The sequence below is a fragment of the Carassius auratus genome, chromosome 6 (genome assembly GCF_003368295.1).
Source record: "Carassius auratus strain Wakin chromosome 6, ASM336829v1, whole genome shotgun sequence".
In the NCBI taxonomy this organism is placed as follows: Eukaryota; Metazoa; Chordata; class Actinopteri; order Cypriniformes; family Cyprinidae; genus Carassius; species Carassius auratus.
Window position 1 is genome coordinate 19,354,769 of NC_039248.1, and position 21,788 is coordinate 19,376,556.

The following is a 21,788-nucleotide window of genomic DNA, read 5'->3' on the forward strand; positions in this document are numbered from 1 at the left end:
CTCGTTCTCTTTCCTGATCCACTCTGCTGATGATAAAAATCAATGGAGCCTCTATTGTCTAGAGCAGGGAGGTAATGAAACCTAATCAGGATGACTCATCTTTGGGACAGGGACAAAGCAGCATGGGGTCCATAGCTATTGTCAGTATTTAACTCATCTGAAGCATCATCTGAGGCCTCTACATCAAATCAATTGTCAATTTGGTTACTTCTAGATAAAAAATATGTTTATACAATTATTTAACATAAAATTAACCTTTAATGAGAAGTAACTCATTTTAAACATATCTGTATCCATTTTTAATGGTGATCTTTGGCGGTCCAAAAAAAAACAAAAAAAAACAATGCATAATTTGCAATAATCGGTTGAATTAACATTCAAGTAATGTGTCAAGAACTAATTTTAATTAGCAAAAGTGTAATTTTATGAACAATCCTATATGTGCTTTAAAGGCCGATGCCAAAACCAATAACTATAGATTGAGGACACAGATAACCGATATTTACTTGATTTCACTAATTCTATTCAAAAAGTTGTATATTAGATTCATCATTACATACAGACTGATATATTTCAAATGTTTATTTCTTTTAATTTTGATGATTATAACTGACAACCAAGGAAAATCCCGAATTTAGTATGTCAGAAAATTAGAATATTGTGAAAAGGTTCAATTTTGAAGACACCTGGTGCCACTCTCTAATCAGCTAATTAATTCAAAACACCTGCAAATCCCTTTAAATGGTCTCTCACTCTAGTTCTGTAGACTACACAATCATGAGGAAGACTACTGACTTGACAGTTGTCCAAAAGACGACCACTGACACCTTGCACAAGGAGGGCAAGACACAAAAGGTCATTGCAAAAGAGGCTGGCTGTTCACAGAGCTCTGAGTCCAAGCACATTAAAAGAGAGGCGAAGGGAAGGAAAAGATGTGGTAGAAAAAAAGTGTACAAGCAATAGAGATATACGCACCCTGAAGAGGATTGTGAAACAAAACCCATTCAAAATGTGGGGGATATTCACAAAGAGTGGACTGCAGCTAGAGTCAGTGCTTCAAGAACAACTACGCACAGATGTATGGTAGACATGGGTTTCAGCTGTCGCATTCCTTGTATCAAGCCACTCTTGAACAACACACAGCGTCAGAAGTGTCTCACCTGGACTAAAGACAACTACTGACTTGACAGTTGTCCAAAAGACGACCATTGACACCTTGCACAAGGAGGGCAAGACACAAAAGGTCATTGCAAAAAAGGCTGGCTGTTCACAGAGCTCCGAGTCCAAGAGGTTTGTTAATCTAAGAGGATTATATATATATATATATATATATTTATTATTATTATTATTATTATTAAAAACTACCATTTAATTTAAATTCTGCAATTTATGGGAAATGTTTATTAATAATCATTTCTCTTTTAATTAAATGTATTTATTTATTTAGTTTCATAACTAAACACTCATGGTGTGCTGTAATACTATGATTTATCATGATGATAAAATTTATCTCCATACTGAAACCTCAGACAGTGATTCATCTTTTGAATCATTAAAATGTTGGTGTCTGGGACGCCACGAACCTGAGATTGTATTGTGTAAGGTGATTTTTTAAGAGCTTAAAAATGTCATAATAAAATAATGCTCAAATGGCTGTTGAGATAATGTTGTTAAATGAAAGAGGCTTAGACCAGGAAACAGTTGCCCATTTGAGCAAAATGCCAAGTATTATCAAATCCCTTTTCAGTAAAACATACACTATCATCTATTTTATTGCTATGCCTTGAGAGCAGCTCATACTCATTCTTTAGCTGCTAATGCTAATGCAGCCAGTCAGCTCTGAGCGGATCAGCACCGTATCTGCTATCCATGAGACAGTCCAGCCCACGGTGAGCAGCACAGCTCATTCAGATGAGTCATCTCACATGTAGGCCCTAACACACACGCCTGTACAGCCATGCAGTAAATTCCTATGCGATTCTTTAGACATCTGAAACATATATGATTAAATGACATGGTTAGAAATAAGTTTCCTATCCATATGGAAATAAATACACAGAAATTCAGGTTTAATGAACACAAACAGACAAGCATCAAGGGTCCTTTCTCTCTAATGCGTCATACATGTGTCTTGATGACAGATGCTCTTTCCTGTTATATCATAGTCAAGGTCCATCCAGAAGGTATTTAATCTGTACTTCCTGCAATTGAACTAATGCTTTCAATCATCAGCCCACAAAGAGCACAGTGGCAGGACAATAAATTGCTTTTTCACTCTAAGGCAAGACTACTGTTTGCATAACAGGGTATTGTAGGGTCATATACGAAAGTACACACATTCAAGTAACCTTCAGTCAAACCAAGAAACCATTTCACATAATGACAGGATCATAACTAAAGTTCACATTCACATACAGGGACATCATGCACCATTTTTTCCCAAGGTTACACTGGTGAGATCTGACTGTTGTAGTGCCCTAGGCAAGATGAAACCAAACCAAATGGAGGAAGTTGTTTGCAGTTTGAATGAACAAGACACTTGATTTCACATACTCATTTTGGCTGTTCGGATGGGAAACAGGAAAAGGCCTGCCTAAATAAGCCTGGACAAATAGTTAATTAGTAAGTAAATAAAATAAGAAAACGAAAATCTCAACTCTTTTGAAACCACTTTTTCAACCCATCTACTAAAATGCATTAGACATAAAGCAATCTTGTATTTTCAGTAGTTTTAAGTATTTCAAGAAGTGGCACAGCCTTTTCATCCAACTCCTATAACCAGGATTTTAAATGAACATCGGCCAACCCACCTAACACAGATGAAAATCCACCTTGGCGGGTAACAACTATCAACTAGCCAATCTGACGGGTTATGATTCATAAATGATGTCCTCCAACCAGGAGCTTCCAACAGTAATAAAACACTGGCTTTTGTAAGGAAACAATTCACTTTAAGAACTGACAGCATGTTCACTGAACTTTAACGTGTTTATCGTTTAACATTCATTTTAGAGTGCACTTTATTTGGAAATTACAATGACATGCTGATTTATAGGAATAGTAAGTGAAAAGTTTTTGTTTCGGTTTTATTTCAATGTAAAAATTTAGTAGCTAAACTGTATGGTGGGTGAAAAAGTTTATTCAAACCCTGCCTGTAACCTTTGCAAAGAGCAAACCAATAAAAAGAAAGGAAGGATAATTTACTCTAATACTGTAAACAGGAAATGATTTGTGAAGTACTCTGTACTGAGTGTCTCCCCATCAATTCCCACATTTATCACAGTACTTTGATGAATGAAACTGATCTAAAATGAGTAAATAATTATGAAAATGTTTATATATGACTGAGTAAATGAATACTGAAAATATTTTGTTTATAAGAAGGCTGCATTAATTTGATCAAAAACAACATTAAGACTTTATATATTGTTACAAATTATATACTATTTGATCTATTTTAAAAATTATATTCTATTTTATCTAATTATTATTACCGGTTTTATTATTATTTTGTCAAATAAAAACTGTCTATTCATAAAGACACCTGAAAAAAAAATCATGGTTTCCAAAAAAATATTAAGCAGCACAACTATTCTAAGCATTATTAAAAATAATAAATGCTGAGCACCAAATCAGCACATTAGAATAATTTCTGAATCATGTGACGGATCATGTGACACTGGAATATACGTTGCTGGAAGTTCAGCATTACCATTACAGTAATAAATTAAATTTTAAAATATAATAAAAAAAATATTTAATTACAAAACAGTTATTCAAAATTGTAATAACATTTCACAATATTACCGTTTTATTTATTTATTTATTTTATTAAATAAATGCAACCTTGGCTAGCGTAAGAGTCTTCTTTCAAGATTACATTAAAGAAATCTTACAGACCCCCAAATTTACAATATAATATAAACTGTGCTTTATATTGAAATGGTCAAACTGGCTGGAACACTGACCCCACACGTCAACTATCAAACCATTTTCCTGAAATTCTTTAGAGTACCAAGTAAATGGCATGGTAAATGTATAGAGTATATGGTGGTAATCATTCAGTCCCATGGTCAATAAAACCAGCCTGTCAGCCCTTCCATTAATGTGACTGTCAGTCACTTTGTATTTAGTCATCTACTCCTCATACTCCTTCAATAATAACATATCAACCTCTAATAACATATTAAGCACCATTCCATTCTCCTGGTTTACCCCATGTTGCTTTTAGGGGCGAATGAGGAAACAGTGATGTATTAATCCAGGGTCATATTTGGCAAACAGCTCTAATCTGGGGCCTCTGGATCTGTACAGACGTAAACACCCACACATACACTCTGCAAACACAGGCATATAATGTGGCAACTGTTAAAATGGAGTAAATAACATTGTTTGCTGTTCTCCTAAACAAAAATGTCACTTCCTGAAGAATAATGTCACCTGGGCCAGATTGCTGATAATTATCTGGCTTCAACCACTTTTACCTAATACAGACATACATTAAACTGTATAGGCTCATACTATATAAGCTAATGTACGCATTCAGTTCAACAACACATCAAAATTCAACTATCCACACTACAAAATCTATAGTCCAGGGCTGAAACCATTAAATTAACTGAATTATTTATGATGTTTTGTCTGGCTAATCAAAACAATACACCTCTGCTAGCTTTATGTACAATATCAAACCATTATCCAAATATCAGAATCTGTAACTGTATTACTACTGCATGCTCATAGTGTCAATCAAATCTGTATTCCATTCACATGAACGCATAGTTTAGAAACTCATATACTTATTCATGCAATGAGCTTCTTTCCTCATTTTGCAAAGTTCATCTTAGTTCTTTGACCAATCTATTGTTGCCATTGAACAAAGGCCCTCATTCTTCAAAGCATGGAGTGTTTCTGTAGTAGGGGGCGGGGAGAGTGTTATCACAGTGTACTGAAAGCCCAGTGGCTCTTTTGATGTGCAGACAGGCACAGTCACTGGGTTCAAAAATAAAAATCATACTAAGTGCCCATGTCTAATGATATCAAAGTTATTTTCAGTTTTGATTGTCCGTCTTAATAAATCTACTTATTGTTGGGCAATTTCAGTACAAGGCAACAATTATACATTTTTTAATGTTTGATATTTATGATAAATCCTGAAGCAACACCATTTAAGAACTACATTTTCATTGAATCCACACTTCTTTCATGACAACTTTTCCATGTGTGGAGCCCTGTCAATGCTTCATGTGTTTTATTACTGTCCGATAACTCTGGGATGCTCCTGACATCATGAGACAGTGAAAAAAAATCTTCTTCCTCTTCAGGCAGATGCCAAGCCACTGTTTGCTTTAGCCTGCTGGAAAATACTGCTCCAGCTCAACTCCAGTTACTGCCAAAACAACCAGAGCTGGCCTCTGTCTCGCCACAGTACAGTAAGAGCCCTTTCACGTGCTGTCTGTGTCCACTTCCTCTTCTGCTATCATCTGTAGGAATTCATTCTTTGTCACTAGTGCTCTCTCCTTGAGCCTCAGAGTGGATTACATTACATTATATTATATTATATTACATATGTAGAATTTGCAAACCTTATTCAATTTGTTTGAAAGTTTTTCAAACCAAAAATGAGGTACAGTATTTGTAAGTGACCTCAGATTCTCTGGAATTTCCCACTGAATTAGACACACCCACTATTTACAAACTCCGCCCCCATAAAGATTAACAGGCGGAAAGCAGCTCAGAGTCTTCTGATTTAACAGACACATCACAGTCCTCTTTTATTCTGTATTTTTTTAAAATTGGCTAAGCTTCATATTCACACGTCAGAGTTGTAAATTAAAACTTTATATAACATATTTTAGATTTGTTGGCTGACGAGTTGGCTTTATATTACAGAAACAAAATAATGAGTAGTTACTTTAAGAACGACTGTGTGTACATTTATGTTATTACTCACACAATTTCCTAAGCCTCCTACACAAAGTAACAAATACGCACTCAAGCTAGTCTTTACTCAATTTAATATATTCATTAAAAGTAGAGCAAGAGGACATAATGGAATTAATCTTTTACGACTCCCACATGGCACACAGACAAAACTCCCCAGTTAATACTTTAACAGACTACAGGAAGCTATTTCACCATTTCACTTCTGCACTGTCTCACTTTCCTACAAACTGGAATATCTACAATTCTGCAACCTTTTAAACCAATATATTTTGGTGTTATAACTTAAAAAATCTAAATAGCATTATGATAAATTATCTTACATAGGCTACAAATAACAGCAATCATACTGCTTTAGAAGTAGCAAAAAAAATCGAACAATATTATTATAGGCTTTCTTCAAGTAGTATGATATTTTACTCTTAACAACCTATTTATTTACCATTCTACATGGCTAATTTTATCATCTAAATTCTGTGAAAATCCCTGACGTGCTGTTGGGTGGAGCCAAACCTCTGCTGTACAGGAAATACTATCAATACCACTGACACTATTTAAAGCAGTCTATATGGCAACCCTTCTATTTAAAAGCTCAGTCTAATCCCACCCATACATTGCCAGGGTCACTAATGTCACAATGACACAGACTAATTGTTTTGTTCCCTTCAATAAATAGATGTTGATTATTAAGTAACATTGCAAAAAATGGACAAAAGCATTTAATGGTCAAAAACGTGGTGCCCTAATGTGCACGGGGGAATTTAAAGTGCACCAGATGCCACTGAGCTAGTTTAAAAACAACACCAGCATCTTGAAGATATGATAAAACAAAAGTAATAATTATGTTAACTTAAACGTCTTACAATATTTTTCACGTCATGTCAAGTCATGACATAAGAAACAGCAATATTATATTGTCAGATTGCTTTTGTTATATACTCTAGTATCTAAAATGATCTTTTTTATGAGTTCCATATATCTGACATTTATGTTTAATGATCCTTGAGAAGGTTTGGGATGTCTAGGGCAGAGATGAGACGATGGGAACAGGATGAGAGGAAAAACGTAGAATCTACATGAGGATCCAAAAAAGAGGGTCAATAATTCACTGTAATGTAACAAGTCACACAATTAATGAACTTAATGAATGAAAGAGAAACAACCAATTTTAAGTGCACCATAAACAAATAGCTGTTAAATACCTGAACTATGACTCAAAATGAGTCTGGAAAAGCCTTTTTACTCTTCTTCTACACACACACACAAAAATGTATCTTAGCAGCCCTACATGCACCTATAATATTTTCCACAGTTCAACAAGGTGGACATTTGACATTCAACTTAGCTTAGACAAAAATAGCTTGGGAGTTGAAGCTAACTCTAACCCTAACCCTAAGCATGAAAGCATGATTTTGAAAACACCAGGTGGATTACCTTCCTATTTTACACCTTCAGGTAATCCACGCACTGCTAAGCCTGTACTATCCACACTAAGAGATTCACCGCTATGCCAAATCTATTTGAGGCTATAGTGACAGTCACTATCACTTTTGCTACTGCGTTACCTAACACCTAAAGCCTGAGACCTTGATTGACTCAAGTTTTTATACTGATCAGATGATAACTTTCATCTCCTAACCATAAATCCATTCCTCACAGGAACCATTCTGCAGTTTTATAGTTTCATTAAGACATAATATGTTAAAGGGGTCATATGATGCAATTAACATTTTCCTTTTTCTTTAGAGCGTTGCAAACTCTTGGTACATAAAGAAGATCTGTAAAGTTGCAAAGACTAAAGTCTCAAACCCAAAGAGATATTCTTTATAAAAGTTAAGACTTATCCAAGCCCTCGTTTAAACATGCCCCCACGTGTCTACATTATGATGTGGGAGATTTGCATAACACCGCCCAAATGTTCATTCAAAGAAAGAAGGCATAGCTTTTATTCTCACTGTAGTATTGTTGTTGCTGCCAACACCATGTTGTTGAGACGCTGTGTTTCATTGTAAAAGCGAAACTACTTTGTTTGGCCGTCCAAAAGAGGACCATATCCGCTTCGTCATGCCTAGAGCTGATCCATGCTAGTCGCTGAGCAAATGCATCAGCTTCGTGCTGTGGATCACCGGATTGGTTGTCAGGGACCGTGGACGATGCGGAGTCCAGCCCGGGCCTCCTTCATCGAATCTGCCGGCCACACCGTTCTCAAGCCTGCTATGTGTGATGCTGTGTGACACATTTTATGCAGGACTGTTTCCTGAGCCTGCAGACTAGCCTACAGGTCTGTGATCAAAGGCTGTTTTATAAAGTGGGGCAGTTATAACTTGGCAAGGACAGTCTGGTGTTTCTGACTCTAAGTACTGTAAGTACATTTTTTTTTTATTACATTTGCCACTGAAGATTCAAACTCGAGTTTTAAGCAGTGTAGAGTAGCGCTTGTTGTTTGTCGTTTCTACGATAACAAATGCAGACATGGTTTTATGTTTTGCGGCACAATATGCGACGCAACACAACGCATAAAAACATAGTATAAGTCATTATAATCAGTAATTATGTCCCCACAAATGACTTGTTTGTAATGGGTTTTATTGTTTTTTCTGGTCGTGCCAGGTGATGACATCACAGCATGGTAATGGGTGTAACATTTCCGTTACACGCTTAAGGAATTCAGCCAATCACAATGCACTGGATAGCTGGCCAATCAGCGTATACCTCACTTTTCAGAATGATGAGCTTTGAAAAAATCTACGCATTTCAGAAAGACGGGGCATAGAGGAGCAACAATAATATACATTATGTGGAATTTTTTTAAAATCTTAAACCGCATAAACACATTGCATTACACCAAATACAAAACATAACGTTTTTTCTTTAGCAACGTCATATGACCCCTTTGAGCGATTTCTCAATATTAGTAATTTAACTGTCCTTATAGGAACATATGGTAACAAAATGCAGGTAAAATCTGCATAATAGATTTTGCCATAATATATTGTGCATTAAAAATATTATATATACAAATATATATTATACATACACAACCTACACTTAATGTTATACATAATGAGTGAATGAGGAAGTAGCAAATGGTTTGTTCTGACATTTCTCCACATGCCTCAATAAATTGCATAACACAAGTTGTAATCCAAATAAAAGGGGTGGATGACACACACACAATCTGATGTCACAAAGAATATGTGCCATTTTACTCTAGTCAGGGTAAACTGTACAAACTATTAATTCTCAGATTCCCTTAATGATCACTATTCTTCTGATTTCAACCATTAGATTTGATCCAGCATTAACATCAGAAACGACACGATCCAGTCATGCAAAAGGACAGACAACAGTGTTTGGGAACAGGCGACATGATACTGGGTTTATCTGATCTAATGTTATAAATAAATGATATGTTCTTACATAAAAATCTCCATTCCATTTCTCCCTCCAAAACACAGCTGACAGTGGCGTTCACATGCACACACTGAATTACACACATGAACACCTCCCTTTAAAGAAATGGCCTTGACCAGACACGTTTAAAAACAAGTGCCGCGTTACAGTATGATGTATACGTGAGTATGTGTGTGAACTCTACATACAAAGAGAATTCAGAGGCGGCCAGCTGGGCACATAAGCCGTAACTGCAAAATCCAAGTAATCCCTTACAAAGACAAGCCATCTAAAGGGGGGTGAGGCAAAAGCACAAAAAAAAACAAAAAAAAACAGGATATATGCCTGTACAATAGAGTACAAATACATATATGTTAGTGTGTTTACAATACATATGAGATGTGTGTGCATGTGATTATGTGTGTCTATATTTGAGATATCCAGCACCTTCAGTTCTATACTGAGTTACCAGAATGTCAAGCCACTCAAAATAGGCGGACAGCTTATGGCATTTAAAGCCAGTGCACACCGGGCCGTACACGCAACAAGGGGCAATAAGATAAAAATAGACCAAGCTCTCACCTTCCATCATGATTGCAGATTTGCATTCCTCTATCTCCAAGGAGCCTGAATCGGGAGGAGGGCAGAAGAGAAGCCCCTGGTTACCAGATGGAGAGATGTAAAAAAATAAATACAGAGCACACTTCAAGCCGTGGCTTTAAAGTCCCCGTGTCCCTGGTACGACAGGCCGGTGGATGTTTAAGGTCTCCGTGTTTAGGCCATGGATGCTGCTGCTAGCCACTGCGGCTGTGGTCTACACGATTACCAAAGGATGCTCAAAAGAGGGCAGGAAAAAAAGCAGAGTGGATCGAGACAGAGAGAGAAGAAGGGAGGGAGAGAGAGGGAGGGAGAGAGAAAGGGAGGGAGGAAAGCTTGCTGAGGTCATCGTTCAGCTCAGCCAATCCCGTGGGCACTGCTGCATGTCACATGGGGAGCAGTTCTACGCTTCTGTCAGCGTCCTCACTGGGAATTCAGATACACGAACCCACACACACACACAAGCACAGAACTTACCTTGTTATGGTGCAGCGTGCCGCTCCTGCCAGAACAGAAAAGAACTGGATTAATGAGGCATTGGGTGCTTAATACAGGAAACTGTCCATAAGAACATGACCGAGATAGAGATTCTTCACGGTTACATTTGTTGATGTGACGCTGAGGCTCAGCTGGCAGCCCGTGCCTGCCTATTTTCCTGTTCCTCTCTGTGGCAAATCAATCAATGTGACATTACATCCGACAGAAACAGTAGCTGCCCCGTGAAGGGAGGAGCCAGCACTAAATACACTGACTTGTGACAGAGGAGGAGGGGAAGAGAGAGAGAGGCTCTGTGTTTGTGTGAGGGTTGGTGATTCATTTAATATGAGGAGGTGGGTCTCTCTCTTTAGATTAACGTACTAATGAAAAGACAAAAAAAAAAAAAAGGTTGGATGGAATGAAAAAATTCAGATGTTCTTAATACTTAATACATATTTAAAGTCCCCAAATGAAAATGCATTTATTATACTATATATAAATATACTATGTATAAATATACTATATGTATGTAAAATTATATTGATTATTTCCATCAAACATAATATAGGGTAATTTATTCTTGTGCTGGAAAAGCTTCAGCTTTAGAAATCTTTGTAATATGCTGACTTTGGTGCATAACATTTCACAACATTATAATCAGTTTCAAAATAGACAGACACTGTGTGAAGAACTGAAAATGCAAACGAGATTATAAAATGTATTTATAATCGCATATGGATGTTTAAACTGAGTGTGCGTAAGAACTAAAAAACACAAAAATGTGTGTATTCTGTGGGGCTGTTCTCCAACATGACACACTCTTTTTCTTCTCACAGTTTAGATATGCTGTTTCATTCTCAAGCCTCTGTTCACCTAAGTCATGCTCTGGTCCATGTGAGCATCTCTTTCTCTTGTCACTATCTGTGTCTAGCGCCCTCTGTCTGTAGTCTTCCCCATGTCTGAACACATTGCAGGCCATAAATGTCTAGCCATTTATTTTAAACATTTATAAAAGTTGAGTATAGAGGGCCATAGTGACCCAATCCTTGATGGGGATACCACCCCAGTTTTCAGTTAAGAGTCAGTTTTAAATTACATTTGGCATCCCCTCAATCTTGAAAATGTGGTCAACTCCTCACAGTTTGCATTACCACAACACACACACCCAAACTCCCACCACCCTATTACAGCAGATGCTGTCTGTGAATACCCCCCTCCCCCACTCCACCTCTATAGCCCTTCTACACCTCCCAGTGGACTCTATCGTATCCTTCAAGCGTGCAGGTGCATGTGTTTGTGTCAGTGTGTTTACACATGTTGCTACAAAAAGCATTAAGGTCTAGTCCCAATGTAAATAAGCACAAACTGTCTTTTTTTCTCTCTGTAACTCACTTTGACAAGGTTTTATTCAGCTTGTCACTATTATTAATATATTGCCAAGGAAAATGGACTTTGGCTGCTCTCATAACGGGGCAGCAGGAGAAAGAGTTACATAGAGAAGCACAGTATTTCTAAGCAGAAAGAAACCTATTTGAATGGATATTGTTGCAGTGTGCAATATTATAACTTCTAGATAGATTTAAAAAATCCTGTTTATATTTTGCTATGCGTACAGCATATTACATTTTTTGCATTACCGTTCAAAAGTCTGTGGTCAGTAGTCTCTTTTGAAAGAAGTCTCTTATACTCACCAAGGCTGCATTTAGTAGATCAAAAATATAGTAAATTAATAATCTTGTTAAATATTTTACAAGAACTGTTTTCTATTTGAATACATTTTAACAAAATGTATTCATGCAATGGTAAAGCTGAATTTTTATTCTGTGTGAATATGCTGATTTGCTGCTCAATGAACATTTCTTATTATCATCACTGCTGAAAACAGTTTGATATGGTTTAATAATGTTCATTTTTCGATTATGTAATATAAAGCTTGACATTTTTATGGACACTGTAATACATTTTTCTCAGGATCCTTTTTTTTAAAAAATGTAACAATGTAAAGATATTTTTTTTTGCAATTTAATGCATCCTTGCTGGATGAAAGTGAAAAAAATAATAATAATACTGAAACCAAACTGTTAAACAGCAGTGTAGCCAAACTAGATATACAGTGAACAAGGTTACAATTTAACATGATTTAAAATGCTACAAATCATGAACCATCTACCACCAACCAGCAGCTTCTGTCAACATCCTCCCAAACCCAGCTGGAGTACAAAATATTTGTCAAAGGATATTTGTGGGAAAGAGTAAAATGGTTCGGGTAAACACACACCTACTTTCACACACATAAATAACTCATGTTAGAAAAAGAGAGAAAAGGGAGGAAAGCCAAATGAAGCAGACAAAAAACAATTAACACTCTATAGCTGTATCCGAAATCACCACCTATGACCTCATTCACTATTGTCTATATAGTGTGAATTCATACACTGATAACTGAGAAGCTGTGGAACAAAAACTATTTTGTGACAGAGAAATTCACTTACATGTGAATGTTAGACTAAATATATAAATAGTTTCTGGCAATTAAAATAAGTTCAAAATTTGAAATACAACCAAGTATATTTTCAGACAATATAGTAGGATTTGAATTGTCAATATTAGGAAGGTCAGGACCTCTAAGGCATTTGTATAGGGGTATAAGGGGTATAACATTTGATTTACTGCCTACTTTTTTCATGCTACAGTAATTTACTTTCATGTTGAATTTATACCTCCAGCATTTCCAAAAAAGTCATGGGATACCAATGTCTACCATATTTGTGGATTAAGCAAAATTGACACCAAATTATAATAATCATAATAATAATAATAATAATAATAATAATTCCACATACTGTATATGCAATACAAAAATAGCACTACAGAGACATCATTATGAGAGGGAACGCAGTGACACTGACACATCTGTGCAGACACACAAAATGATGATACCTCACCAATGTAATTTCAATAACTATCCAGTAAGAGGCTCTTTAGAGACAATCTTGTGTCTTTAGGTGCTAAATGAAGAGGTGAAAGGGACTGAGATGGAGAGTGTCAAAGAAACTTTAAGCAGATAGACATAAAAGACCTGGCAGGACATAAGTGCAATTATTTTTCTAAAGAGAACAAGCACTAGCACACAATATCAAGAACCCAACAGAACACACACATACACTATAAAACTAGGTATAGGAAACACAACACAGAGATGATATCATGTGAATCTTCATGAATAAATCGAAACAAACAAAGAAAACACTCAAAAACATCTGCTACAAATTTAAATTAGTTATTTTTGTTCGACTAGTAAAGCATGACAGTAATAACACAAATATCATGGATTTCATCCTCAAAAAATGAATGTTGAATGCACTGGAAGTTGTTTTGGTTAAAAGCATCCAAATGTAAATATATAGTGTAATGAATCTGCCCCCTGCTGTTGACTACTTTTCACTGCATCCGATGTAAATAAAACGACAAGCTGTCTATGATGATAGGTTTGCTCCTGGGGCTGTTTTGGCAGATTCATGATGTGCCTATTAAAGATCATGGTTATGTAATACAGTTCTGTCGACATGCCAGGGTCAGTGACACTGCGCGGGGGGCATATTTATATCACTCTCCAATGACGTGAATGGGGGAAATAATCCTCAGGCTACAGTTAACAAACTAGACAGAAACTTGAAAGGTAATGTTTCTTTATACACATTTGATAGAAGCGATAATTCAACAAGTCAAAATTAATTCATGATTCAAGAATATTTATTAAAAACCTAAAGAACATAAACCTCTCAAATGAATTGTTTTTAATAAAGTGTTATTTCAATGGATACATAAATAAATACATAACTGAATACATACATAATCTGCTAAATTTAGTGAGTAACCTGTAAATATTTTGAATTATATCCCATAATGCACTTGCACTCTACCAGACTTTACATTTCAGTCAGGCAAATATACTGTCAACTAAAATAATAAACTGAAAATACCAAAAAACATCAACAATTGTCTTCCTTTTATATGATCCGACTCAAATTAAACAAACATACTTATATTTCTAAGATAATAAATGGACAGCACTCAAGTTGCATTAATTTAATGGTCTGACAACAATTCAGCACCCCACCATTCAAAAATACTAATGATTCTGTATTCAATACCGTTTCAAATTCTTAATAAAATAAAATAGTATACATTATTTACTATACGCAGGATGCAATTCTGCACTGCAAAAATTCAGTACAACACTGCCACCTTGTGCTATTCAATGTAAATTATAGTTGTCGTCCTGTCAACTCATGTATTTTAGACCAACAAATAAATAAACACATTATATACTGTAGATATCCTTATTTAAACAACAGATACCCCTTCTCTTGACTGAATTAACCAGAAAAAAACAAATGCATTTAGTATATGGGATGATGAATCTGCAATTTAATGGAAGAGAAACTGTCCTGATTTCAGTTAAATAGCTGTAGTTTTCAGATTTAATTAAACACTGCTTAGGATACAAGTTAGGTTGCATGTCCATACCTGTTCACTGGAAACTAAAGGAATGAACTGTTTTTGTTGTTGTTGCTGTTGGTACTTCAACAAACTAAAAAATTAAGTTTTTTTTTTTTTTTTTTTTGTTATGTACGAATAAAGTAACCTTTTTGCTGTCAGAAAAGGCCTAGGTTTTATCAAAAGCCACAAACTTTCTTTAAAACAAATTCAAGCTATGCTGACACTATTCTGTCACAAGGTTTGGGCAAATATCTGGGAAGGGAGACAGATAAAGCAAAAGAAAAACGTGTCGCCGTTTTAAAAAAGAAAGAGACATGTAAAATGTAGCCAGCTGTGGTATTCTCGAGTCTCTCTTCTGTCTCCTTCATTCCACTCTCTCTTTCTCTCGCACATCTTGGGTTTTCTCCTGTAATTCTCTCCTCCTCCACATTTGCTGACCTACTTTCCCCCTCAAGTGATATTTTAGTCCAATAGATGGCAGGCAGGCTCTGGGCATCTGGATCATTAGTCTTCACGTACATCGACACACACTGGCAGCTATCAACTGAATTAGAATTGGACGAGTGCGTATGTTGGGTGTGCACCTTTTTGGCCTTAATTGTGCAGTAAATAGCTGCTTATCTGCCTGTGGATCTTCAGAGGGTGTGCTCGACATGTAAACATGTAATTCTGCCACGGTGCTACAGGAGTCAAAAAAGGGCCCCAAAGTGCGTCCGAGTTCAAAACCGCCCACAACTGCCCATCTCGCTGAGTGTGACTGTCCCTCAAGACAAAGTCCACCTATAGGCATTCAGAAATCCCTATTTAGGGGGCCTACTGTAAATCTAGTCTGTGGGTCTTACAGGAGACATAGGGGGGAAAAGTCTTGACATGTGCATTTAATTTCTTATATGAATGCTCTTGGTTCAATTGAAAAAAGTAAATAAAAAAATAATTCACCACTACTGATATTAAAAACTGATTTAAATGTATTATTTTATGTATTTTTAAATGTATTATAATAAATGTTAATCTTGATTTATATAATTCATGGTAACACTTCACTCAAAGCCTTTATATATAATGGATTATAAAAGTAGTTTGCATTATGCCTTGCAGTGCACTTTATAATTAATTGTATAATTTCATGAATAATTGTAACCACAGTTAATACAATATAACACTTTTACATTTATTGATACACTATGCATTTTAAATTCAGTTATAATTATTTGTGATAAGACGTTGTATTATAATTATAACCTTTAATGACCCTTTATAATGCATTATAAATAAATGCTTTAAAGGTGCTGTAGGGAACTTTTGTAAAAAAATATTTTTTACATATTTTTTAAACCTTTCATTATGTCCTGACAGTAGAATATGAGACAGATAATCTGTGAAAAAATCAAGCTCCTCTGGCTCCTCCCAGTGGTCCTATTGCCATTTGCAGAAACTCCATCGCTCCCGGTAAAAAATAACCAATCAGAGCTGCGGTCCGTAACTTTGTTTGTGTTCAAAATGTAGAAAAATGTATATAATAAGCGAGTACAAAATGAATCCATTTTCCAAACCGTGTTTTTGGCTTGTCCTGAATCACTAGGGTGCACCTATAATAAGTGTTTATATTCGGACTATTTTAGATTGCTTCGGGGGTACCGCGGCGGAGTAACCCAGTACCTTTGTGATTCTTCATAGACATAAACAGAGAGAAGTAGTTCCGGCTACAATGTTCTCCCGCAAGACGCAAGCAGTTCTGTTTATTAACCGCTAAAGCGTCAAAAGCTCCCTACCGCAGCTTTAAGTAAAGTATTACCAAATGCCCATATCATTTTTTATACTGTACTATAATACTGCAATGCCTAAAAGTATGCCTTCTCAGAGGTACTTTTTTTTTATATACTTGATTTAAAAGTCTTAGGTCATTAAGATTTGCTTATTTATTTATACTGATAATAATGTTGTATAATTTCTGAAGATCATATTACACTGAAGACTGGATTAATTGCTGCTGAAAATGTTTTGCCATTAGAACAAATAAATTACATTTTAAAATATATTAAAAAGGGTCATATGATGCAATTTCAAGTTTTCCTTTCTCTTTGGAGTGTTAGAAGCTGATTGTTCATGGATAAGATCCCTGAAGTTGCAAAGACTGAAGTCTCAAAATCAAAGAGATATTCTTTATCAAAGTTAAGACTCTACCATGCCCGCCTAAAACGACTCATTCACACACGCCCCCACATGTCTACATCACTATGTGAAAATATTTGTGTAATGCTGCCAAAATATTCATGCAAAGAAAGAAGCATAACATATGTCATGCATAACATAATCTGTCTCAATAAAAAAATATAATAATAAGGTGTTTACAACAAAATTATAACATCAACAACTCACTGGCATAACCGAAAGCTGATTTCCTGTTAACGATATAAAAAATAGTTTATATTAACTATATATCTTTTTATCTCAGTCAGAACTATTAGAGCTAATGAACAAAGTCAGTGCTAAAAAGGAAAGGTGATGTTTGCTGGTCAATCGCTTAAATGAAACATACTCTGACAAACAAATTTAAGTTTACAGTTTAAGTAACTTAAGTCTCATTTGAACCTTTTTTCTGTTTTAGTTGATATTCAGCATTTGTTCCTGATATGAGATGCTGCAATATGCTCTAAAAACTCATCTAGCTCAACTCCTTTTGGTCAGCAAGTAGGCAGGAAGTGAGCTGATGAGGGTGTGAAAGTGTGAGACGACCCTCGTCCGTCTTCTAGAGGGCATTGCTTGGCAAACCGCACGTAGGCAAAGGAGAGGAGCAAACATGCACGTCGCTAATCTGCGCCATCGCTCTGCACCAGGAATGTTGTTTTGGTTTGGTCACTCCCGTAATCATCGTCGCTCATCGGCAACGGAACGAGAGACAGTTACACAAAGCTTATGAAGACGTGGGGACTTTCCACACGTGCAGACGTGTTTAAAAGTTACCCTTCAGTAGTCTTGAGTTCAAGAGAGGTTATGACTTCATACATTGGCGCTGATCTCAGGGCAAGCCAGTCTGAATCAGTATTGCTGTAAATGCAGTGAAGAGATAAGGAACCCATCACGTTCTAGAATTTTAGATGATGACTTTTCTTTGTATGCCTGTCTGAAGAGTACAGACATCAAACGTCATGCCCATTCAGACTGACTAACGTGCCGTCTCAGATTGTTGAGCCCAATGTATTTTTAATGCAACTCCCTTGTGTCTTCGATAATTAAGTTGCATGATTACTGTAGCTTAAAAAATGTGGCTGTCTAGATTCCTCTGGCAGAAGTTTAGACAATCAAATCAGATCAGTCATTCTACACATAACTGAATCATTTAAACAGAATGCCACCCTTACGTCAAATCTCATAAATTTTTTCCCTGTGGAATTAAAAAAGAATTACTATCAATATAATAAAAATGCTTTCGTCCATACAACAAAAGTTCGTCACTCACTGCCAAGTTGCAAGTATGCGTGGTGAAAGAAGAATTCAAATGTGCATGACAGACCTGTCAAGATATGTTTGCCATGACACTGCTATTAAATGTAAAAAGACACCATAATTAAGTCTAAGAAGACACTAAGCTGTAAGTATGCTTAAGTATTCTATAACTGATGCATACAGTCAGTGTACTTAACTGCATGTTTAACAAACCATTTTATTTTTCCATTCCTATCCTTGACGTTTCCTACTTCCTATCAATTAAAGGCATCTTTTATAGCTCCTTATAATCACAGTAATAGCACCTTTAAAATTGAATACATTTTACTCCAATTTCTATTAGTACCAATAATTCTCTTCCCCTGTCTCAAAATGTCTCCCCATACAATATAAAAAAAAAAAAATAGCATATGTATAAGAATCTAGCAATGACCTAATATAAACCACACATTATGAAGCAATATACTGTTTTCTTCACCTTATTAAAGAATCATTTAAAACTATTTCAATGACTGCAATAAATGATTTCTCTACTTATCTTAACCAACTGATGTTATTAGCGATATATTCACAGGGAAAAGACATAATCAAAAGAATAATGTACATTGAGCCAGTCGTTATCACAAAATAAATCCAGACAGGGTGAACAGGACCCCAACGGAAGCAGAGGAGTATTGCATCATCCTGAAGGAGTTTATTTTGTGATAATGAGCGGCAGACTGAACATTATACTTGCATGATGTCTTGCTGAATAAATAATAAATTGCCATGAAATACTGATATGAGTTGAAATTACTTTATTTAATGAGAAGAAAGTGCCATGAGAGCCATAAGCTTGACTGCCTGCTAGGAACTGCAGTATAATGTACAGTTTTGAAGTCATTATAACAAAATATTAGACTACATAATGCTGCAATCATCCAATCAATCAGCATCACATATACCGATATTCTAAAGATTTTTGTCATCTTCACTCACATGATTTAGCAAGAAGATCATGTGTGTTGACTGTCCACGAGAGCACAGCTGAGAACGAGACAGTGGAAAAGTTTAACACGCCACTCTTATAATTTGAATTCTCTAGAGAGGGTCTCAGTTTAGGACCTCTAATAGTCTGGTGTCATTATACTCTGTGTCTGTGTGTGTGTTTGTATATATATATATTTAGTTTTACACACAGCAGTTAGCGGTTTTAGATGTGACCTTAGGCCTGAATAAACAACGCAGTAAATGTACTTCTGTACCCCTCCCCAATCTCATTTCCCGCATCTTTCTCACTCCACACCTAAAGCAGAGTATACTTCCCTTAAACTGGGCACAGTAAGTGCATATATGCTTATTTATGGTTAAAGGAATATTTCATACATAAATGCACTGTTGCCTCAGGCCATCCAAGATATGGATGAGTTTCTTTATGTAAAGAGATTTGGCAGTACATCATGGATCCTCTGCAGTGAATGGGTGACTTCAGAATGAGAGTTTGCACAGCTGATAAAAACATCACAATAATTCCCAAGTAATCCACATGACTCCAAACCATCAAATGGAATGCTATTCCGGGCATTATTCAAAAGGAATTGCAAATTGTATTTGCAATTGCGTTTTCAATTTGTGGAGGCATAAAATGTGACAATCCAAACACAAATGCAAATCGCGCATTATCGTTTGCATTTTCGTTTAAGCGAACACATAGTGTCTGCCAAATTTTAAATGGAAATGCAAAGTCCGTTTGCAATTGTGTTTCCCATATCTCACGAGCTATAAGCCTGTCATATTTAAATAGCAATATTAAATACCACATTTGCCTTTTTACTCTCTCTGCCCTGCGCATTTAAACTGACAAAACTCAAATGGAATCGCAATTCCTTTTGCATTTGAATTTCCATCGTCTACAATGAGCAAGTCTGCGTTTATTAAACACTTAATATCGCGTCAGTTTGTGCTTTCAGAATCACCGAATATGCTTCCGGCGTTCCAGCACATCTGCAGCGGAGACCTAAACCAGGAAGTTGGTCACCAGATAACACTGTAACCAGTTAAACCGTAACACCTGGAAGATTAGGCAAATAGACTGGTGACGTAGGTCTGCGTGCATTTCTCAATAAAAAGTACGCTGATTTCGGACTTGCATCCTCAGTAGTTCAGACTTTGTGCATTCGACTCAGGGTGTGTGATGTCTACTAGGACGCAGGTCCGGTCATTCTGCAAACAGTAGCGTACTTGATAACATGTCAGCTCGCCTTGGCTACTGCAATTTTCCTCACTGTATATTTACAATAAAACGAAAAAGGATATGAAATACCACTGCCTCCTTTAAACATAATAATAGTGGCAGAAATGTACATAGTTCAGGGAAATGTGTATATATACAGTCATTACAAATGAAACTAAATATTATATCAATTGCCTCTTTTATAACCATCGACTGTGAGTGATGCCACTTCCCAATAAAAAACACGCCCCTGTCACTTGATTGACAGGTTTCCGTGTAGACGTTGGAAATTCAAATGCACAAGCAATTGCGATTGAATTTGAGTTTTGGCAGTTTACATGCGCAGTGTAGAGAGAGTGAAAAGGCAAATGTGGTAATTAATATTGCTATTTAAATATGACAGGCTCATAGCTCGTAAGATATGGCAAACATAATTGTGAACGGACTTTGTATTTCCATTTTAAATTTAAACGAAAATGCCTTGTTAGTTCACGTTGAATCCGAGCTGAAAAACTCCTGAAAACACAAGTCCAAGGTAAACTGGGAGAAGAGTCGTTGTTAATAGAGAAGATGCGCAAATCCACTTCATTTTCAGCGTTTTTTGGCGCATCTTCTCAGTTAACAACGGCTCTGTGTAGTAACAGCTGCACTATGTGAAATCACGCACCTGATGGAATTAACGGCTGATTAGAGAACCGGCTTTACTGACGAGATGCGCATTAACGATCGGCCGATCGTGATCGGAGCACCCCTAGAGAAGAGCAGAGTAAATTTTAGTTACGTACAGAATCTGTATATGATATCAATAAAAACATGTCGTCAGATTATATTTGTAAGGATCATTATTGCCATTTCAACAGACATCAGCGTATCATTTACAAACTGTAAATGTATGTTCCTCTTCAGGAAGTCGAGCTGCGTCAAGAACGATTGGGGAATGCCCCCAGCGTGACGTCTCTGAATCATGTGTGTAATCAGTCCAATGAATGGGCAAGACGTCATAGGCAGGTGACATCAGAGACCAGGAAGCATAAAAGCACAAGTGGCGCAGCCGGCATCAGCCTTCTGTCTTCAGCAAGCGCTCTGTGTGTGTGTGTACTGTTCAAAGAACATTTACATTTGTGAGTCTTATTTAGTGTTGTTTGTCATCCCCCAAAAGTATGCCAAAAGCTCCTTCCAAGAACAAACACAAAATTGACGAAGGCAAGCAGCGTTT

The 21,788-nt window shown here is 36.3% G+C and overlaps 1 protein-coding gene across 2 annotated transcripts in view; it reads right to left on the bottom strand.

Annotated features, from left to right (window-relative positions):
* Positions 1-10,672, bottom strand: part of sgip1a (SH3GL interacting endocytic adaptor 1a) — a 56,729-nt gene extending 46,057 nt beyond the window's left edge. The window contains exons 1-3 of one of the 2 annotated variants that reach the window (XM_026264842.1): positions 10,536-10,672; positions 10,411-10,435; positions 9,919-9,994 (exon numbers count right to left, since the gene is read on the bottom strand). In XM_026264842.1, the coding sequence (XP_026120627.1) occupies positions 9,919-9,994; positions 10,411-10,435; positions 10,536-10,537 (103 nt within the window). In that variant the 5' untranslated portion in view covers positions 10,538-10,672. The remainder of the gene's footprint in view (positions 1-9,918; positions 9,995-10,410; positions 10,436-10,535) is intronic. The other variant, XM_026264844.1, reaches the window with a different exon arrangement.
* Positions 10,673-21,788: the final 11,116 nt, after the last annotated feature.